This window comes from Clarias gariepinus, chromosome 25, assembly GCF_024256425.1.
Source record: "Clarias gariepinus isolate MV-2021 ecotype Netherlands chromosome 25, CGAR_prim_01v2, whole genome shotgun sequence".
Lineage (NCBI taxonomy): Eukaryota > Metazoa > Chordata > Actinopteri > Siluriformes > Clariidae > Clarias > Clarias gariepinus.
Window position 1 is genome coordinate 23,436,537 of NC_071124.1, and position 23,786 is coordinate 23,460,322.

At 39.4% G+C, this 23,786-nt stretch overlaps 1 protein-coding gene across 1 annotated transcript in view; it reads left to right on the forward strand.

Moving 5' to 3' along the window:
• The first annotated feature begins 1,222 nt into the window (after positions 1 to 1,222).
• The window catches only part of slc44a5a (solute carrier family 44 member 5a), a 55,368-nt gene continuing 32,804 nt past the window's right edge, over positions 1,223 to 23,786 (forward strand). The window contains exon 1 of the mRNA XM_053486372.1: positions 1,223 to 1,343. Coding sequence (XP_053342347.1) covers positions 1,223 to 1,343 — 121 coding nt within the window. The remainder of the gene's footprint in view (positions 1,344 to 23,786) is intronic.

Sequence of the window (23,786 nt, forward strand, 5' to 3'; positions counted from 1 at the left end):
GGAGTCACGGTTAAGACACCTTCATGCTCAAGGTTAAATTGGGTACTTAACACTTCCTCGATCAGCGCTGGCACAGTCCCTCCCTAACAGACGCCGGAAATTACAATAAGCACAAAGCACGCGGCTTGTGAAAGAATACCAAAGGGAAGTCACCTTAATTAACTCTGGGATTGTTTTTCTTTTTTTTATAGCAAATCTTAAAGCCCAGTCCTTTTTGATAAATGGCGCTAGCATAATAAGCCACGTTTATTCTTTTCAGCGGCTGAGCCACAGGAGAGTATGTAGCGGGATGCAATATTATCAAGTTTTATTGCTTCATTTGTTGGGAAAATTGTTCCCCGCTCAAGATGCCGTTTCTTCTCGGCGGTAAAGAGAGTCATTGTGACAGGAAATGGCTTATCATGAATCTTATTAAAATGTCATTTTATGAAACATTGCTAACGATGTTTTGTCCGTAGTAAAATAGTTATCATTATAACAGCCAGTCCATAACTGGAAATTATTCCAGCGAACACCGGAAAAGCTAATCGCTGAAGTGCATTAAAAACTGTTTCGTGACATGTTTGACACCTTTGTTTAATATTTGTACTATAAATCCCTCAGTGTTTGGCTTTTGTAGAAAAAACAATCAATGACAATGTGGATGATGAAGCAGAGTCAGCATTATTACCGTAAAAGCACATCCGGGATCCTTATTGTGCAGGAAATTGTCTGCTTTTAATTTCCTCCTTGGGATATCCTAATATTATTGCAAACAACAAACTCAACAACAACAACAACAACAATAGTGTCAATGAAGTGAAACAAAAGCAGTGTCACTTTGCTAATGCTGAAGTCACAACATAAGCTATGCAAAGGAAAACAACACACACAATTGACGCAAATATAATTCTTATTAATTATCTAAATTTCTAAATTTTCGAAAAAACCGTCAGCCAGGACTGGATGCAGTGCCAGTCGGCCCAAAACTGGATAAGATGGGAGAGTTGCGTCAGTAAGGGCATCCGGCATAAAACCTGTGCCAAGCTTGTCTGTAGCGACCCCTAGCCGGGAGTAGCCGAAAGACCAACAACAACCAGCTGTGATACTGACATTTTGGTACATGCTTTAATTTTAAGCAGGAGGAGGAGGAGCCAGCGGATATAGTTAGCCAAACACAAAAATTAAAAAACATTTAGTGGCCGATCTGATACACCAGGTCCTGTGCCTCGGTCAGCTCTAGATGGCACTCCCGGGGTTTGTCGGTGAGACCCACTTTCCGCAGTTCGTCCAAGATCTGTCGGAGGTGGTGAAGATGATCCTCCCAGCTACATCCTACATGAGTGAATCACAACATCGTCCAGGTATGCAGGGCATACAGGTGATGTCCATTAGCCGCTGAAATGTAGCTGGGGCGCCATGAAGACTAAAAGGGAGGACCTGATATTGCCAATGACCGTAGCCCATCGTAAAGGCGGTCTTGGCCTTGGCCTTTGGCATAAGGACCATCTTTCAGTAACCTTAGGTCAGTGGAGATGAACTAAGCCTTTCCCAAATGGTCCACGAGATCATCTACAGTACAAACGGAAACAGGTACGCATTGAAGGTAGATATAGTGTTGAGCCGTCGAAAGTCTATACAAAGCCTGATCGACCCATCAGGCTTGGGCACAAGGTGAGTGAGCCCCGGCTCGGTGGGGAATACACCAGAAAACTGGTCCGCGATTTTGCTTAACTCTTGGTTCTGCGTGGGGAACAGATTCTCTCCTCAGTGAACAAGATGACGGCTTTGTTCTTTGGCGAGAAGAGAGAGACACAGGCTAAGATCAGAGGAATGAGTCCACCGTTTAAACAGGTTAATTCTATCTTTCTATCTCTTTCTCGGTCTTTGTGTCTCTATTTCTGTCTGTCTCCTTGTATGTCTATTCATCTCTCTCTTTCTGATTTCTCTCTCTCTCTTTTTCTTCTTTCTATAGCTAGCTTTATTTTTCTGTCTGTATCCTTCTTTCTGTGTCTCTCTCTCTTGCTTTCTTTCTATCACTCAATCTGTCTCCCTCTTTCTGTCTCTACATCTCCTTCTTTCTCCTGTTCTCTCTCTCTCTCTCTCTCTCCTTTTTTAGTGCTCGCATACACTCAGAAGCCTCGCTCATAAAATATAAAACTAAGCAGGACTCGCTACTTTGCGTTAACTATGGCACTCTGAGTGTGTGTGTGTGTGTGTGTGTGTGTGTGTGTGTCAGGAGGTTACTAAACAGTGAGTGTCGTTAGCAGTGCTGTCTCTGACTTAAGCTTTGTTATCCGTGATGTGTGTGTGTGTGTGTGTGTGTGTGTGTGAGGACTTCACTCCGGGGGACACTGTCTCACTGCACGGTGCATTAACTCCTGTCTTTCTGCCAGGCTGTTTAGGATGGGGGTTGTGGGCGGGGATAAATATTGCTGACTCATCACGCTAGTCCATTTTAATTAAAGTGAAATTCTTTTTTTTGATTGTTTCACCCTCAAACAGAATATTAATTGAAATTATTTATTTCCCAGAGCTTCAGAAAATCTCTGATCACTCAAGGCACTTAAAACCAATCTTATTCATTTAATTCAGATGAATACATTTTTAGTTTTATTTGTTTTGTTTTTCTATTAAGAAATTAACCTGGTGTGGTTAATTACAGGGGAAAAAATAGAAAATAAAGGTGGTGAGATGAGGTCGAATATTTTCCTCTAACAGCACCAGGGCAACTAGATTGTTTTATTTATTAAAAAGTGATGCGCCATATATATATTTTTTTATACTTTTACTGTTACATGTCATGTGGGATGATACATTATATATAAAGGCTATGAATTCTGAGCTGAAAAGAAACACGGCCCTGTTGTGGCTTTACCCCCAGACACTGGAGACTCCTTCCATCAATGCTAAACCAGCATCTCCACATATAGATGTTGCTGTTGCTATAGAAACGATAACGTTCCGTGTTACATCTAGCATGTAATTTGCAGCAGAACTGCTGTCAGATCCACTGTGATAGAAAATGAATTCCACACCCCACCCCCCCGCACCCCCACCCCCGCCTTCCCGACCAATCAAACTGCTTATCGGATTAGATGATCTGATTTTGTTGCTAGCGTGTGAACCTGCAGTAACGCTCGGCTCAGGAACGCATTAGCACGACGCAGCGCTCTCTCTCTCAGGTACGCGAGCTGTTGTCCTGCCGTCCTTCTTGTCTTTTTGCCGTCAGCACAAGCTCCAGAAAAGGGCATTACTTTTTCTTTCTTTTTTTTTTCTTTCTGCCATCATGCGTTGAGCGCAAGGGAAAATTGCCTGAGCCCGAAATTGCATCAATTACAGTCTATCTCTGGCTAGGCTTCTGAGACGCTGCTGTGAAAGAGGAAAAAGAAGAAGAAGAAGAAGACAATGCCCGCACAGCAGAGAGTTGAGTCACACATAGTGTATACGCTGCACGTGTGAGCATGAGCCTCAGTACTTAGATATGTATTAGGAAAATAAAATCACAGTAATTTGTATAAAATGTTTCTTTGTGTATTAGCTGTGGAGGTTAGATGGTGAGGATTGAGATCAGGCTCTCCACACATCAACACATGTGGATGTCTGCTGCTTGAAAAGTGAGATCCTTAATAATAATTTAAACATTAATTTCAACAGCAGGGTGTTTTATCTCTTACTTATACCAGAGTGATGTTGTCGTCTCAACAAAGAGAGAAAGAGAGAGAGAGTGAGAGAGAGAGAGATGAAAGACTCATTGCCAGTTATCACAAACCAGTGACAAAACACTAGTGGCACAACCAGTTATAAGGTTTAGGGAGCAATTACTTTTTCATATAGGGCCAGATAGCTTTTTTTTTTTTTTCAAAATAAAGTCCCTGACTTACGACTGAGTTCCGTTTCGGGAGCATGTTTGTAAGTTGGATTTGTTTGTATGTCTGACAAAGTGATTCTTATACACCCTTGACACAAAAAAACAATGTAAAGCATTTTTAAAAAACACACAGGTTTGGTGTTTTCATTCCGCATTATACTCCAGCGAAACTGCGCCTCCAAATCGCGAGGGGAATCCCAGTGGTGCAGCAGGGTCAGCTGACCTCGTTTAATGGTAGCCCGGGAAGACATCAAGGGGAGGACATGTTTTTTACTGCGTGCTTGAATGGATGCAACATTGTCTCAGAGCTGTATTGGACTGTGAATTTTCCAAAATTAGGATTCTTCACCATCAGGACAGCTTTACAGGACAGATGTTTTCTATCGTCATGCTCTCGGACTGATTCACTGAAACCGAAATTCTGCATTTTACATTTGCAGTGTTTTGCAGATGTCCTCATCCAAAGCGACTTACATCTTATCTCATTATTCATCTGAGCAGTTGAGGGTTAAGGGCCTTGATCAAGAGCCCAACTGTGAAACTGGGACCTTCAGTTCAGTAGACCAACGCCTTACAGTCATAGACAGACAGAGATAAAGATACAGTGAGAAAGACAGAGAAAGAGAGAGAGAGAGAGAGAAACATTGAGATAAATACATAGAAGAGCGGGAGAGACACGGGGAGAAAGAGGGAGAGTTCGACTGCATGTCCCCGGAGGTAAAAGGAGACATGGCACCTGAGGACAGTGCTGTCAGATCTCTGCTTTGAGAGAGTGTAATGTAGCATAGAGACAGAGGTGTAAAGAGGAGAGGAGTGAGGACAGAAAAACAACATCAAAGCTGAGAAAATCTCAGCAGGAAAGAGGACGAGGAGGACGAGGGAGTCCTGAAGGGCGGAAGGGGGAAGAGGCGGGAAGAGGTGATGTGCAGCACAAAGGGAACAAAAGGACGAGAGCAGCGTTAACAGTCTGAGCACTTTACTGATGATGAGGCCATAAGCTCTGCAGAGAGAGGCTTTCCACCAGGACTCGTCACTCTCACACACACACACACACACACACACACACACACACACACACAAGCTCTCTGGAATGCCATAACCTGCTTTACATATATATTACTGTATGCGTATTTCTGTGTGCGTTTGCGCGCGTGTGTGTGTGTGTGTGTGTGTGTGTGTGTGTGTGCTGCACTACAGGGAAATTAATGCCTGGAACTATTTTAACCTATTTAATAGCCACTCGTTAGTTTGGATTTTACACACTCTCTCTCACACACACACACACACACTTATAAACTTTTCTTGGTAAACAGAGTCTAATTAATACACACAGTATTCCATCTCACACTTGACTAGTGTAATAAGCAATAGCTTTAGCCATGATATATATAATATTATAGTTTATAGATTGGGTTGGGTTAGGTTTATTATTGTCATTCAACATGTTAAAAATGAAAGAACAAAATTTGTTTCCTGGTACCAGCATCCAACATTTAAGAAGAATCTCAGAACCACTACTACTAATAATAATAATACTCTCAGAAAGCTATATGTTTATCGGCCAGTAAACCTAAGCATATAATAATACATAATAAAGTAAATACCATTCAGCATGTTTAGGGGGAAAATAGTTTATTTCATGTTTAAATTATTAATTTCTTAATCTGTATAATAATTACTAAAATTCGTAAGCGTGAATACACACAAATATATACATGCACACAATTTAAATTATCGAAATGTATAAAATGATAAATGAACAGCAACACACAAGCTGTTTGCCACTTTTCTTATTGCATATTAATTTTCTGGCTATTAATTCATATTGAACGGAGATGTACTTTTGTCAGCTTTGTTTTTAAAAATGGACAGAAAGACAAGAGCAGGACTTATTTCAGATTTTTTGTACCAAGTTTTGTTTACATAACTAAGACCTTAAAATGGTTTGAAAAATAAATAAACAAACCCAAAAAGGTCCTTCTCACTCTTGGTGCTTGGACCCTATTAAAGGGCAGCTTTCGGTTCTGAAAATTGAAGCCCATGTGGAAGTGCCAAAACATGCAGTTCCTCAAATGTCCACTAGGATCCAAAAGTGAGTAAATCCCTATGGACTCCTATGTTAAAATGCCCAAATTTACCACATAAAAATAACACTTACAGCCTGGTACAAAAAACAGCTTTGGTCCCCAGTTAAAAATGATATTAAGCAATTAACTTATGCATAATTGGGGTGTGACTGATTTGAGTGACAGCTGCAGTGCAGGTGTTAAACCGCTTTTTATCTGCTATCCATCACTTTATCTAACCAGCCAACTGCAATGGTTATGGTTTAATTTATCACTAGAAATGAATGACGTGACACGGGACGACATGTAGGGTATGGATGACGGAGTTCAATCAAATGCATTAGCATATAATTTTATGTTAGCCATAATAGCATTTATAGCCATTATGAAGGATATACAGAGCAGAAGTAGCAAATACATGTCAACATCACCTGTTCAAAGGAGATTATTGTGTATTTTGGACGCATTTAGCATTGTTTTACAGTGTAGAAATAAATAAAAATCAGGAACGACTATGGAGTTAGAAAGTGATCCCAAACTTTAGTGCAGTGGTGCAAGTAGGTGTGATGAAAACACCAACCAGGCTCCATTCATTCTGTCCATTTGTCCATTTACGGATGAACCAGTGTGTGTAGGTGGAGTCAGCTCCTGCCAGAATGGCGTCACCCAGTGCTCCCACAATTGAACTTCAGAAAACCTTGATGAGTGATGACCCGGAGAGGTTGTCCAGTGCTTTTTATATCTATGTCTATGAACACTATTTAAAAAAAAAAGAAAAACAAGAAAAACAAAAACAAATCAAAAGAAACCTTCTCCAGGCCATCAACCTTTAGAAGTATTAGAGAAAAAGAGGGGGAAAAAAATACCTTTTAAAATTCCTGCTGCTGCTTCTCGGGAAAAAAACTGTAATTCGTCCTTCACCTGCCATCCTTTAGACAGACGTTCCTCCCTATTCCATACCTCCACTTTAAGCATAAACTTCACCTCGCAGCATGAAGTCACGCTGGCTGCTTCACTCGACAGCGAGGTGTGCTGCCGTCCATCTGCTCACGTCCACCTGGTATTGATTTCTAAAGGAGAAAGGATTTGATAGATAGCCAGCGTGAGCACCGGTGACATGGAAAGCGGATGCTAATGTAAAGGGATGGAGTGTGTAACTGTCGATATGGTAACATTTATAAAAGAAGTCTCTAATTGAGTATAAATATTAAATGCTTTTTTTGTTAAAAGACTAAAACTGATTCCAAATGGCGATGTTAGGAACAGCTTGAAATGTAGAAACATGGCTTTAAAGGGTTAAGATTGACAGCTGGGCTTTTCTCTCTCTCTCTCTCTCTCTCTCTGTCTGTCTCTCACTCACTGCTAGTGACTCAATGACGAAGAGCTCTATTGAGGATTTGACGAAAGCACTTGCTCTTTTAAAATTAATAATAATAAGCAATAATTCTGGGAATAAGCTGGACTTAAAACATTTTCTAATGAAAGAGTACGAGGATAAGTAATAGAGAGAGAGAGAGAGAAAGAAAGAGAGAATGTGAGACTGCAGTGCCTCTCCTTGATATAGGCATAATGATTAATCTCCTCTAGTTAAGTCTTGAATTATAGTGTTTTTACGAGCGCTCTGGTGGAACCGTATTTTTCTACTTCTGTATATTTCTTCTGAAAAATGTCTCACTAAATGGAAGGAATTGAAGAAAAATGTCTCCTCCATTATTTAGTAGTGTATCGAAAAAAAAAAAAAAAAAAAGAATTAGCCTTTTTTTTCATTCATCTTTATGCTGGTCAGGGTGGCAGCAACGGGCATATCGCCACCCATCATAGCAGAGTCGCGTATACGGTATTCCAGTCAATAAACTGATTCGGTGCTTGTATAATGGGACAGTGACAACAGTCCAATTTAATGCCCTTTTTGGTGAATGTCCTGGCCTGTCCACTCCTGTGAAGATTGGCAACTGTCTTGAGTGCTGTCCACACCTGTGAAGAATCTTTCTATTTATAGAACATTAAAGACCAAATTGTTTCTATAACCATTCTAAGACCGTTGCTTATGTCTTTCCTTCTTGGCATTGTGTTAACACACACCTGAATGCTCCAGACCAACAAACTGCCAAATCCTCTGCTTTTATTGAGATCTGCGCACCTGCTGATGATCAATTAATCAAGGCATGATGATTAGCAGCAACTGGCTGCAACTCACTCACTAATTGTCTTCTGTACTGCTTCATCCTGTATTCAGGGTAGCGGGAGCCTGGAGCCTATCCCAGGAGACTTAGGGCACAAGGCAGGGACAGGGTGCAAATCCAATCGCTCATTCACACACTATGGGCAATTTGGGAACACCAATTAGCCTAATCTACAGTTTGTGGGAGGAAACCAGAATACCTGGAGGAAACCCACCAAGCACAGGGAGAACATGCAAACTCGAGGTTGCTTAGTCTTAACACCCACCATGATTTGTTATGTTTTTACACAAAAATATGTCGAATTAAAAGGGGAGTACAAACTTTTGACTATAAGATAGTGAATCTAGAACACCACTTGCAGCACTATATAGCTTTTTTTTAAGTCTCTGTATGGAACCAGACGTCCTCATCGAGCACAAAACAGCTATTTGTTTAAGTAACTTCTGTAGAAAAAAATAATTTTATAACAGTAATTTCCTTTTAAAGAATCACCCATTATTGATTATTTTCCTATATGTACAAGCACACCATCAAGTCCTCTGCTCCTTAATTATATTTGCGAAAATAATAATGTATCAGCTTACTAATGCAAAGTAACTAAAGCCATGTGTGCAATATAAATAACAAATATGTCCTGATGGATCAAAAATGTAAACATACAGTACAGCATACCACGTTGCTGATTTATGCACTGATTTTGACTATTTATTTATTTATTTATTTATTTATTTTTATCAGCATTCCAGTTTTAGTCTACATCTTCACCTGCAGTGTTTATCACATTCAGCTAGTTTCACTTCCTGCAGTCCATGATTAATGAACTCCATAATTGCATTCTTCTCTGTAGCTGATGTCCCTAGAGATGTGGGAAGAAGTGAAGTTTGTGAGTGTGTGTGTGTGTGTGTGTGTGCGCTAAAGCAGTGATCCAGCTTAAAAGAGGAAATGACCTATTTTAAAACATGCTGAATTTCAAGCAGTAATAATTGCTAACGATCTCTGAAGCTCAAGTAGCCGTGTTGGTGCATCGTAGCTCAGTTTATAAGTATAAGAACTAATCAATGATGGGAAAGATTATATAAATGTAGAAAAATGGGCCTTGTAGTATGTAGTATTTCTAAATTTGTGTTTCAGTTTGGTGGTGTAGAGGCTACACCCTCAGGGTCCAGGTTCGATTCCCGTCTCTGTGTGCATGTTCTCCCCATGCTTGGTGGGTTTCCCCCAGGTTCTCCGGTTTCCTCCCACAGTCCAAAGATATGCCGATCAGGCTAATCGGTGTTCCCAAATTGCCCGTAGTGTTTGAATGGGTATGTGTGTGAGCAATGCGATGGATTGGCACCCTGTCCAGGGTGTACCCCGCCTGCCTGTACCCCACGACCATGAATACAGGATAAAGCGGTATAAAAGATAAGTGAGTGTTTCAGTTTTATAGCCTCATCATCATTTTTGCTGAATTGCAGGAAAATCTCCACCATTTAAACCCAACCGGATATGCGCTGGAGTGCGTCTCGGTGTGAATTTACATAGCCGAGTGCCTCATTGTACATCCAGGATTGCTGTTCTTGCACCTTTAGCAGATTCTCACGTGTTAATTGCCCCAGCGTGTGGAGATTTGCTCTCCTCTGTGATCCTGAACATATTGAATTTTGTTGTTGGTCCCTCGTCCCAGTTTTCTCTAATGATGTCCAAGGCGCCTGACTGTAATTCTAATTTGAGGAACCCTCCGGATCCTTGAAGAAACTTTTGTACTGCAAATAACATCGATTTGAGCCACTTTGTCCAATTCCACGCATCACTGTACGGACTTACAAAGTGTATTTTAAAAGGTTTGGTTAAATCGTTCGACCAGTCCCCTCCCTCTGTGGATGGTAAACACTGATGTGTATCGATTCTTTACCCAATAATTTATACAGTTTGTGATGTGAATGCAGTGCCCTGATCAAACACTAGCACAAAGCAATGCCCCAGACCGACTCCGCCAGCCCGTGTGATAGTCTGGTGAAGAATTGCTCCAGCACCACGAGGTCTATGATCTCTTCAGAGTCATGCTCCTCTGCCGGTGGTCTTGTAGATCCTGGGTGAAGGTTAACAGGATGTAAGGCAGCGAGCTGAAATGCTAATGATGTTGCTCAGTCAAGCACACCACATACTTTTGAGGTTGGTGCAGCCCAGCTTGTCTGTAGATGAGCATAACTGGGAACTGGTGGGCATCAATCTGGGTCACACCTGGCAGCAGTGACAGCGACAAAGAGATGGACAAAGGGGTAGGACACACGCTCTTAACTCAGTCCTTGCCATTTTCCTTTTCTCTAGTTCTCTGGTTACCAGCTCTTTTCTGGAAGCAAAAACAGACACAGTTTATTAAGCTCAACGTAATCGAACACAAGTGTGAGAGTTATTACACTGTTCCTTCTCGTACAACCTGCCTTCTGTCCATCCATGATAAATCTCGACCGCACCTTCGAAATCTGGAGTTGATGTTACCTAATCTTTCAAATTTGAAACATATATCTTCAAAGGAGCTTCAATACTGACAACAATATGTAGCAAAAGAAGCTTTGTTGATTATTGTTGTGGTATATCAGATAACTTGTGATTTCATAAGCAGTGTGGGATAAAAGCAGCTCGATCCACGACGTGTTGGATTTCTGCTCATAAACACGACACCTGCTCGCTTCTCTTTTCGTTTGTGCCGCAGTCAGGGACGAACACGGCCTCATTTTCTCTTTGATGTGAATGCGCCTTTAGGTAACATTATTTTAAAAGAACCGCAACTGCTTGAGCACAGCGGGAGCGTCTCGTCTCAGGCGCAAAGCGCACTCCAAAAGCCAGATGTGTCGGGGTGAAAGTGAATATGTATAACACAGCTGCATGTTCAGATGTTTAGCACTTACTGTATGGACCATGATTTGAAATGAAGCACATTTATAACAGTATCCACTGTAAGTGGTGTTTGCAGCACAGAGTTGCTCAGAGTTGGTGCGCAGGAACTGCAGTGGCCTTGAATACAAATGACGATGATGCTTGGAGGATAATCAGCTGCACTCCTTTCACTCTGCGCTCACCGTTCAGGGCCAGATGGCATTAACGTTATATTCTGCAGTAAAGATGTGAGTTTTATTGTCTGTTTCTACTGCACAGGAAACAGTAAAAAAAAAAAAAAAACTCAGCAGCACAAATGAATTGGCAATATAGCTATATGTGGGTGTTTGGAGATGGATAATCCACAAACCTGCAGTGTTAAACTTCACCACGTACATCCCGGGCCCTACCTACAGTGGGTGAACAAATACTTGAACCAAATGATGGATGTTTAGCTAATTTGCTAACATCGACTGTTCATAATTACCTGTTAGCCAGTTTGCTGTGTTAATCCCTGTTTAAACTAAACATCAAGCTGATGCAATTTTTTTTTTAAAGGATTCTTTACTTTGAATTAATTCATTAGCTACATACTGTAGTGTTCGTCATGTTAGCATCGAACAGATTATTTTAAACTGTTCAAAATGTAGGCATTGCTACTAAACACTAAACTGTCCTACCTGAAATCATACTTAATAAAAAGTATTTATATGCATAAATAAATATACCATCCTTCCATCCAGGAACCTCTATAGTTGAGGCCAGTGGTTACCATTGTATTTATTTCCATTTGTACAACCGTGGTAGGTCCCTCGGTCCAAATTCCAACACACGCTCACACACTACAGGCAATTTGGAAACGCCAATTAACCTATGTTATACATTACATTACCTTTATGTTTTTGGACAGTGGGAGGAAACCAGGGAAATCACACCAAGCAACTCCATGTACACAGACCCGACACAGAAGTCAAACCCAAGACCGGGACGTGCAACGCGACGGTGCTAATCACTAAGCCACCATATAAATAAACACAGTTATTCAACAGTCAAAGCTAGTTAGCTAATGCTTAATCCACATTTTCTAATTAATGCTAAGGCAGCAAAACTTTCCTATCTAAATTAACTAGCTGACTTCTAAAACTTGACCTACCAAGCTAGTTTAACCAATGAAATCATTAAACTTATCTACCTAGTTAATTTAACTGGCTAAATTACAAATACATAACTAGCTAGTTAACATGAATAGTTATATTACAAAACAAAAACTACCTAGCTAATTTAACTAGCCAAGTTGCACCTCCAGGTTCTGGGTTCAATTCCTGCCTCGAATAATGTGTGAATGGAATTTGCATGTTCTCCCCATGCTTGGCAGGTTTCCTCCCGCAGTCCAAGAACATCCAGATTAGGCTAAATGCCATTCCCAAATTGCCTGTGTGTGGGAATGTTGACTGGAGGTCCTACCATGGTTGTAAAAATGTGAATAAATAGAGTGGCCACCAGTCCCTAGTTTAACTACAGTACTGAGGTTAATGGATGGATAGATGGATTGATGGATGGATGGAAGTACCTAGCAAATTTAACAAACCTAACTACAGTACCTAGCCAATTTAACTAGTAAAATTACAAACGGTAACTACATAAATAATTTGACTGGTGAAATTATCAAACTAAACTACCAAGATAATTAAAAGAGTAGACGACCAAACTAAACTACCTAGCTAGTTTAACTAGAGAAATTTAAAAACCTAACTACCTAGTCAATTTAGCTAGCTATATTACAAAATTACATAGATAATTTAATGACAAAACTTGATTACAAAACTTGAGTATACTTCTTTAGAATCTTATAGCGAATATTTAAGACTGATAAAAAGTGTTATGTGCTGGATAAATCAATAACAGGAACAGTCAACATCTTAGTAAGGAAAAAACCTCGGGAAATATTTCATCTTGCTTTGTATGTAAATAAGAAGGTAAGTTGATAAGATGTAAGAGTACTTTCAAGTAGCACTTGAGTAAATGACAAATTTCTTGAGTATTTTCCACCAATTATGTGCTTATTTTGTTGGACTCTCGGGTACCCTCAACAATCCGATGATTTACCAGTCCAGGTTCCTTTTATGTTTTGGGGTCTAGTTGGAAAAACACCTCAGACTTCATGCCCTGTGAGTCCTCAGCACTCGGCGCAGTTACTGGAAGTGTCTCGTTAACTGAGGTTTCACTTTTCAGTGAAGTTTCTGTTTTCATTGTCATTCAACGCCCATCACTTTTCTCTGTGCTCCCGTGTTTATGCCAACCGACCGACCGACTGACTGAAGCGAGATGCTGCAGATAAAACACCCCAGGAGGATTTTCAGCCCGGACATTTCTAATCCATCACTGTCCAAAGTTTGTGATTAATTTCTTTTTGCAAAGTTGCTCCATGCTTTATTAAAATCAGCATTTCGGCCACAATTCAGACATCGCGTTCATTGTCCGGTAAAGAGGAAGTGCATGGAGAACAACAGAGTTGTCACATCCATTAAACACACCAGCTTTCCAGTCTCGCCGGAATTCCGTATACAGATTACAGCTCAGTACAAATAAACACTCCTTTATGTTGTGCTGTTATATGAAACTAATGAATGACAGGATGGTGTGATGAAACCTTTACTTTAACAGTGAAATTGTTTGTTTTTTCCTATAAAGAACTTTTCAGTCCTCTTACACCACAGCAGTTTGCCAAGTTGTTACTATAAAACAAATCATAATTCTTTATTAATTTATAGGTATATTTAATTGTCCTTGAAACGTGTTATCAGTTGCTTTATAGCAACCATTATTTATACTTTTCTTTGACAAAGAAAATGTAACATCTAAAAGTTACAGCTTTATATCTGACTGTTACATAGCGCTGGCACTGGAGACTCCTTCCATGAGTCTGTTAAACAAACGTCTCCTCCCAGAAAAATCACAAAATGATTTTTAACGTAAGTAAATTTAAGTTGTTTGATTAAAATGTCAATAAATAGGTTTATGCTAGTTTCTGGTCTTATAAATAAGTATGACCAAACAGAAATGTTTGTAAGTTTACGTTAAAATAATTCAATAAAATTGGTGAAGATACTGTAAAAGTCACCTTAGTATTATAAATGTAATAATTGAAGTTGCGGATGTTTCATTTCTTTTCGTTTGTATCTTTGTTGTTTTCAGCCTTGCACAAAAACAACACAATATATACAGTATATTTTTTACAGTATGAAGGGAACACAACGCTCAGAAGCGACATGTGGCGACATTTCTAAAAGCGTGTGTTAAACCGTGAAAGCAGATGCAGGGAAATTATGAGCAGCGCGTGAAACGCCTCATTGCTTTACGTTGATGAATGCCAAATCTCATTCATTAGCATGCAGGAGCATCTGTTAGTGGTTCAGGCGTCCTGCTGGTCCCTATAATCCCTCCAAACATGCCCACGAAGCACTTTAATCCTGAGTCAGAGCAAGGACACGAGGCTGACTCGACTCACAGACTCAGGCAGAAAGGGTTCATGTGCAGGACTTGATCAATGGGCTGGCATGATGATGACGACCTGCTGTCTTATTCCTCTTATACCACAGCAATCTTCCAACACTGATTTTTTTTATTTAATAAGAAATGTCATGTAACTTTGATCTTTTTTCCAGCCGTATTTGGAATCGAGTTCACTTATGCTATAGAAGCTGTAAATGACCGCTTCCTTCACATCACTTTTAAATGAATGAACAAATAAATAATTAAGCAGGCTGTAATTACGCCCAAAATAGACTACAAAGTGCAATATTTTCACTGAGATGGAATTTCAGTTTCACACAATTACGCACAAAAATTTGACAGCAATACACTGAGAGATGATAGAAATAAAATGTGTTATGTTCTTTTTATGAGATTAATTAGGGCCCAAGCACTGTGACATCATACAGTAGCTCTGGTGCTCTAATAGTGCTGATGTCATGTGAAAGGCCCTATTGTTCTTCTGAGGATTAGTTTTTCCAGTATCTGTGGATTTTCGGGGGTCTTAACATGCTCAAAGTCATGAAAATCAGCACACAGGATGAAATCTGCTGCCATTAGGATACCTGAGCGGCGTGGCACGGGGTTGTCACACGATTTTTTTCCTGCATAGCTCATACATACTTTAACGTAAAACATGCAAAACCAAGTACATATTTAATTCCCACTGAGCTGAACAAATTATGTTGCAGGTCATGAGCTCTAATCAACAGAGTTTGATTTTTGGGTTGTTTACAAAATGCACCAATGGATTTTGTTATACTTCTCCTGGGGGATTTACTGTATACGATTGCCACCTAACCGGGCCAATGGGATTACAAAACATGGATGATCCAAAATTCCTAAGGGATTTTTGTAAAATTAGTGGTTAATGACTTCCTAAATAACATCATATTAAGTGACATCACATTAAGTGACATAATACTGTAATGTTTTTTTTCCTAGCATCCGAGGCTATTTGGAGGTCTTAACATTCCCAAAAAGCTCACAGGTGCTTGGGGCCAATCATCATTGCTTTGCAACTATTTTTTTTTCTTTTTTTTTTTTTCTTTTTTCTTTTTTCTTTTTGCTGAATCTATCTTATTTATGTCTTATTTATGTCTATTTTCTCACAAGTATCAAATGATGCATTCATCCTTTAATTTATTATATAAAAAACAAAGAATAATAATTGGGCCCAAGCACCTGTGCCATCACCGCCTTGGCACATTAGACTTAAAATGGAATATTTCAAGCCTTTTCTTTTTTGGCTTAATTTCAATGATTACGACTTTACAGATCATGGAAATAAAAAATAAGATAAGATAAGATAAGAGGAACTTTATTTATCCTGAGGGAAATTCTTTAAATTCTAAAATATTAGAGTATTTAATTTCAAGTTTGAGTAAATTACTATTCACACAGTATAAATACTGTTTGCCTCTCAATAGTTCAGTACACACACATGGGGCTACTGCTGACTTGCCAGAAGATGATAATCAACACACTCCACAAGGAGGAAAGGCCGCAGAAGGTCATCACTAAGGGCTGGCTGTTCACAGAGTGCTGTATATTTATGAAAGGTTTGCTGGAAGGTAAAAGAACGGTTACAAAATCCATGACTGCACCAGACAGAAAATCTTCAGAAAATGTTTTACAACTGTTGCATTCCTACAGTAGTATCTTGAACCAGGGACAACATCAGAAGCATCCTACCTAGACCAAGAAGAAAAAGAACTGGACTGTTGCTCAGTGGTCCAAAGGCCTTTTTTCAGATAGAAGTACATTTTGCTTTTTATTTGGAAATTAAGCTCCCTGGAGGAAGAGTGGAGAAGCATAGAATCCAAATCCAGTGTACAGTTTCTACACACTGTGATAATTCAGAGTGCAACGTCATCTGCTGGTGTTGGTCTGCTGTGTTCTATCAATTCTAAAGTCCATATAGTCGTCTCCCAGGAGATTTTGAAGCACTTCCTGCTCCCGTCTTCTGACAAGCTTTATGTAGATTTCCTTTTCCACAGGCCATAGCACCTGCCCACAGTACCAAAGCTACCACTAACTGGTTAACTGGTGAGCTGAGCATGATATTACTGTGCTTAAACAGTATGTATGGAGTATTGCAGAGCTGAAGATGAGAATCACCGACCCAACAATACAGACGAGCTCAAGGCTGATATCAAAGCAACCTGGTCTTCAGTAGTGCTTCAGTGGTGCTGATCACCTCCATGCTGTGCTACATTGATGCAATAATTCATGCTAAAAGAGCCCTAAATGAATCTTGAGTGCATAAATGAACATCATTTTTCTGAATTTCTGTACTGCGCTGTTGTTGGATTGATCTTGAGAAGTATTCTAATATTTTGAAATACTGGATATTTGATTGTCATGAGCTATAAGTCTTAGTTATTGAAATAAAAAGAAAGGGTTGAAATATATTATTATACATGAGATGAATCTAGAATCTATCGGAGGTTTACTTTTTAATGAAATTACGAAAATTATCTTTTCACAATTAAATATAATCCAACTGTAAAATTCTGCTAAATTACCGGAGAAGCGATCGTGTGTGTTTTATTATGGCGGGTTATATTTATATTTAGCGTTTTGATCGTCTCTGACAGCCAGGGATAACGTTAATGTGTGTTTCAGTGCAGGCTAAAAGGGTGAAGGCGCTCATTTAATAGAACATTAACTTGTAAATTATCTCAGAACAGGTGCAGAGTTTCCCGAAGCCCACGTTGCATGAAGATTAAACGCAGAAAGACAGCTCAGTTTTTATGCCGTGTCTTTTTGTGTGTCGAGTAAAGTAGCATCTTGATGATATCGAGTCGGTCACAGATCCTCAGAGCAGCACACGATAACAAAGTTAAGCCGAGCTACTTAAATGAAACTGGAATTAATATGACGAGGTTCATCTGTTGCCATGGAAGCTCTCGGGCAGATTGCAGCCTGGAAGATAAAGCCGGAGACATCCATCACTTCCTGTCAACACGGAGTAGGGGATTTGTAAAGTGAGGGATGACAGGGACTGTACACGAGTGCAAAGTCTCTTCATTCACTCGAGACGTTTTTGGTGTATGTGTGTGTGCCTGTGTGTGAAGGTTGTTTTTTTTAGGTTTGGACTTCAGACTTGTGCCTGATGTAGATAACAAATAAAATGATCATATAGGATACAGGATGTTTAGCACTGTCCAAAGTACGTGTCCAGACTCATCCGATCAGATTTGCAGTATAATTAGTTCATAATTATATTGCAAATTGTGGGTGGCATGGGGCATTGGTAGCTCAGTATTAGGTTTCTCGTCTGCCATGTGGAAGGCCTGGGTTCGGTTTCAACCCAGTACCCAAACCCCAGCCACTGGATGCAGTGCCGGTTAGTGATTGGAAGTTTGAACCATTTTAGTGACTCGATTCTTTGAACTCGTTCATCAAAATAAACAAAACTTTTTTTGATCAGAAATAAAATAAAATGTTGCATTTTCAATAAAAAGACCCCCAATACGTCTACATACACAAATTTTGGCTATAGTTCCAGTAATCAAAATATTTTGCAATGCAGCTAAAGACATATTATCATAAGCAGAATGAGTAGCTCACCTCTCATATCTTCCAGTCTGAGTCGTTCGTATTTTTGAATCTATTCAACTGCATAGCGTCTATGGGAGTCACGTGACAAAGGAACGAACGACTCGGAGTAGAGGAGTCATTAAGAAAGAATCACTCAATTCTGTTCCCTGTAAATAACCTACGGAGGTTTCGCGATGATTTGCGCATTAATTCAAAAAGAACGAATCGTTCATGAGCAACCCATCACTAGTGCCGGTCCCAAGCCCGAATAAAATGGGAGGGTTGCGTCAGGACGGGCATGGTGGCATAGTGGGTATCACCATGTCCTCGTAACTCCAGGGTCAAGGATTTGATTCACTGTGTGTGTAGAGTTTGTATGTGCTACCTGTTGTGGTGGGTTTTCTTCAGGTACTCCGGTTTCCTCCCATAGTCCCGACATGCAGCCTATTCTATTCTATCCTATTCTATCACCTTTAGAGGATTGTGGTGGTAACAGGAAACAGTCTGTTTATAGCATTCAGAGATCATCATCCCACCCATTTAAAATGTACATTTTAAAATAAGTCTGTTTTTTTTTTAATACTCATAATAACCATTAACTTTGTAAACGCTTAAAAACATAAAATGTGTTTTTATTATACATTAAAGGGCTGATGTAGCCTATTATTAACCTGCTTATGTTTATTAATCATTTTGTCTTAAGGGTGTGCAGATTTTTGCACTTCGCTGTTAGTCGAGATTTGGTAACTAGCATCAGTATCTCAAGAAAAAACTTATTTGTAAAAAATTTAAATTTTTGCTAATTTTTATGTTTAAATAAACAAGCCTTTAACTTTCTCTGTGTTAGGACGTGATTGACAGGAGGCCGGTGTCTCATCTGTATAACAGTTTTTAGACGGGTTTCCCCAGACATGTAATACGCCTGAACTAAGGCTTAAACAATATTCATTTTGTCAGGTTCTACATATTTAGTTGGTTACTAGATTTAAGAAAATATACTTATAAAATTATTGCTTTTTTTTTTAAATCATACTCCTACATTAAATTTGCTTTGTTTTTACCTGCTTGTGATGTTCTAATGTACTTGGTGTGTTTGTAGCGGGGCATTCAAGTCAAACCCGGGCTTTTGATTGTGCAGAATAACAGAACACGGTTACTGTATGAGAAAAAAAACCTCCTTTATTTCTCTAAATAATTACCCGCTACACTAACGCACTTATAATCCTCGGGTACCATGAAGATGGAAATTGTCTCAGTTCGCCGAAGCCATGATCTGTCTGCATGCAAAACATCTGAAACGCTGGCCTCCCAGGAATTCCTTAAATGGTATTTCCAAATACCGTATGTGTAAATGGCTCGGAGCGAGGTCAGGACTGTACGGGGAACGACCCAGCCGAGTTCCTGTAACGTGCAAGTGGTGTTGATGAATAAATGCGTGTACAGTCCCCGCAGACAGATTCGTCTTTTTATTTCACAACTTGGTGACAAGTTACGATAGTTTTCATGAATCAGGCGTTCCACTTGCTGAATGTTTACAGGAACATGTTAATTCATCACGATTTCCTATTTTGACTTGAACATCCCTTGTATTTTATTGAAAGAGTTTGTGAGAGTGGAAAATCCTTGAGTTCTCTAACAGGATCCTTCTGTGTTTATGACTTTACTTTCCCTCTTTCACACTTACTGAGGATTAAATACACCTCCGAGGTGCTGTGGTGTAGAAAGCAGGGGTGTGAATTGGATTGTCCTGCGTCTGATTGCACACCAGCGTTCAGTGAGGCTGGAGAACAATGAAACTGTGTGTGTGCCTGTGTGTGTGTGTGTGTGTGTGTGTGTGTGTGTGTGTGTGTGTGTGTGTGTGTGTGTGTTTTTAGTTCATGAGTGACCAGGATTTCAATCTGATTCCAACCCAGTGAAGCACGTTCAGCGATGAGGTGATGTCCTTTCTGGAAATTGCTGTAGAGGTGTAATTGGCCTGTCAGTGTGAGGGACATGTACAGGTGTGTGTCTGTGTGTGTGTATAAGAGAGAGATTCTGCTCATGAATTATTCAGCGCTGATGATAAAGGGTTAATGATGAAGCTTCGTCTGTAATAATGACGTATTATACACTCTTAAAAGACCTCCTCGTACAGATGTTTTACTGAACGTCACAACCGTAAACATCTGGGCCGCTGTAGCTATAGAGAACCAGATTAATTAATAACACTCTTGTGGAAATAAAGATGCTTCCTGCTTTTACACCATCGAAACACTCTTGCCTTTGATTCTCTCTCTCTCTGATCCCTCGGTCCTGTGGGAATCTAAGAGAACTGATAAAAGAGATGGTGCCACCCACCATCGGGTCCCTAAAACCCCAAACGCAGGATTTCCTGGGATTTCATTAACACGCTGTACAGATTTCATACTCTAGACCTTCGGTTTGGAAATATTCACCCTTTAAAAAAAATATTATTAAAGCGCTTCGTGTTGTGTTTTTTATTATAAATATTATTAAACACTTCGTGTTGTGATGTTACAGGAAAACATTCAACAATAGGAAGTCATGATCAGGCGATGTTCCTGTCTTCATACTGGAGTTTTTCACATTTTATTTTTAAATTCAGAATTACACATAATTTTTTTTCTTTTAGAGTTACATGCATTATTGTTGAAACAAGTTAATTCTTGTTATAGCAGCTAAAAAAGCTCATTCTTTCAGTTTCCTCCTCTCTTTTTCTCTCTCTCTCTCTCTTGAATGTTTTTGTTTTGCAGAATATTTCTCCATAGGTCACATATGTGGCGCACTCGCAGTTTAAAAGCCTAATGGTTTATTACTATTCAGGCTTTTTTAATTTGTCTTACAGAAGTAATTTATTGGGATTGTGAATTAAGAACTGTTTGAACACGAATTAAACCAAGAAAGAAATGTGCAGCAAGAAACCACTAACTATTTACGATGAATCAATTAATAATTGTTAACATCGCTTAACTTACAGTATAAATGTTTAAAATTTACAATTCTAGTATCATGTATAGTTTTATATTATATTATATTATATTATATTATATTATATTATATTATATTATTTTCCAATATGCTTAACAAACTATCTTGCTAATGTTATCATTAAAGCCTGTAACTTCAGTTCTGTACAGCTAGTTACATTGTTAACTACATCTACAGTATGTTTCACAGCACGTGTACAGAATTTTTGAAAATATGCATGAATTTATTATAATTTTTTTATCTCTGCTACAGATTATAATATATTTGTGATCATTGTTAAAAATCTGCCATGTTGCGAAACAATTAACCGTACAAGCAATATGATTGGGACTAAAGCCGAATTCTGATCGTAGACCTAACTATAAAGAAAGAATAAAAACTAGCCAGGGCTTACATGGGTTTACATTTCTGTTAGAAAAAAAACTTCTTTTTTTTTTGACTGTCTCCCTTGAGCTGAAGTGTATATGTTATTTCCTGCTCTCAGTCGAGCCCTGACCCGCTCATCCCTTAGCAACACGCTGCAATGTCAAATACTCATACATTTCTACAACAACAGCATTCTGTGTCGGAAGGTAGAACCGCCGAGAATTAAGTCAGAATACCAAAGAAAAAAAAAAGATTTACTGAGTTGTGTTTTGGTCTTCGTTCTTACTGACCTGGAAACACCTGATAGCACCTGAGAGATGTGTCGTACCTGAGGCACATATGTATATGTATCTGTTACATCAGCTTACAGTGAGCTGATTTATAAAATATTTCTTTTCATTGTTAATCATACTAAATGGAAGCAGTTTATAGTGAATTAGCTTAAACCGGTAAAATAAGGATCTTTTTTGTGATACAAAATTTAAGGAAAAAAAAGCTGAATAAGGCAGACAATCAATTTTTTTATTTTTTATTTTTTGGGAGGAGCGGCCCATTAAAGAGGCATATTTCTATTGCTATTGCACTTTTTTTTTTTGCCAAAAACCTTTTACATGTACATTAAAAGGGGTCGTACAAGTCCCTTCTCCATACTCCATCCACCCCCAGACCTCCAACACTCCCCACCCCCCACCCCCCATTCCCGGAACTGTCTCATTATAACTTTTCTAAGGAATCTGGTTGCCATTTTAGCAAAATTCCTGTTTTTCCAATTGGGACTAGACAGCTGTATTTGCCCTTTATTTTGCTCACAACTCCATAAAACTTAGATCACAGCAGATCTTTTAAGGACACAATGGAAAAATGTTGATTTCCCACAGTCCTAGCACAAAATTTTTTTTTTTTTGGTTCGATTGGAATAAAATAATAATAATAATAATAATACAAAAATAATTAACTCCTTCCAAATCGGTCCCAAACATTACACAAAAATGCCCCATTCAAAACCAACCGAATTATATAGTGTAGACAGAGAGAAGCAGCAAAAACACCTTTTTTTTTTTGCACACACACTGCCTCAAAACCTTCAGCTGGGTCTCCTTGCTGCTCCAAAAAAATTGAGCGCACTAACACTAAAAGAAGCACCGAGGACAGCACAGTCACTTTCCTTTTTAAGTCTACGCGAGAGGTCAGGTTACATTCTGTGTGTGTGTGTGTGTGTGAGTCAGTCTCGCATAAATCTTTTAAAACTGACATGAGTTAGGAGATGATGTAAATCAGTTTAATATTCAATTCTAATCTAAAAATGATCATCACTGTTACCATGGAAATGGAGTTAAAACATCACTGCTCACTTTCTGTTTCACCTCTCTGTTCGTTGTATATATTCAGAATGAAAAAAAATACAACAGCTGTTCAACTAATAGTGGAGCAAAAGAGCTCTCTCTCTCTCTCTCTCTCTCTCTCTGTCTTTCTGTCTCAATCCCTATCAATCACTGCAACCCTAGTCTACCGCAGTTGTCCATGTACATATGCAGAAGATGGCAGTTAGCACTTTCTCCAGCGTGTGTTACACTGCACAGTGATGCAGCATGATTTCAAAAAATACTTTGCGTCATTGACTGACTTCATGTTCCTGAGAAGAAGTACATGGGTGAGAATTACTTTCCACATTCAGGGTTGGGTCTTTGGATTGTGGGAGGAAACCCACCAAGCACGGGGAGAACATGCAAACTCCATGCACACAGACCCGAGAAGGGAATCGAACCCGGAACCTGGCGGTGCCAACCACTAAGCCACCGTGCAGAGACAAAATGGAGGAAACAACGGGGAAAGAATGCAAAAAGTCAAATTTAGTACCTGTAAGGGTTCTTTGATTTCCTTTCTAGAGAAACCTTTAAAGGTTATGTGAAGAACCCTTCAGGTTATGAGTTTAAACTTCTCTAGGCAGCTAGAAGCCCTTGCAGAACGCTCAAAGAACATGTTTTCTGTCAACCAGCAGTTCTGGTTCAAGTGTGTAATTGATTTGGAAAGAAAGAAGTTCATACAAATACACAGCCTTGTTTTGCCTTTCCCTAATAAAGCTATTCTAATATTATCAGATCATTCATCATGTAGCTTGTTGCTCACCGTGCTAAACTCTGTGAATGATTATTCCTAGATGTCCGTGGAGCTCATAAACAGGATGGAGCCAGCGTTGTGATCTGTACAAATGGGAGAAAAGGATTACGTTGAAATGTCTGAACAATATCTGAAGGCATGTCATAGCTGCTGTAATTGCACCCTCGGACCCACAAAGAGGTCATCCTTGCCTCGTTCATCACACTCTCGCCCGCGGCTCTGGAGAGACAGAAAGCTGTTTTGCTACCAACAGAGCTGTTTATGGCTCGGAAATGACAC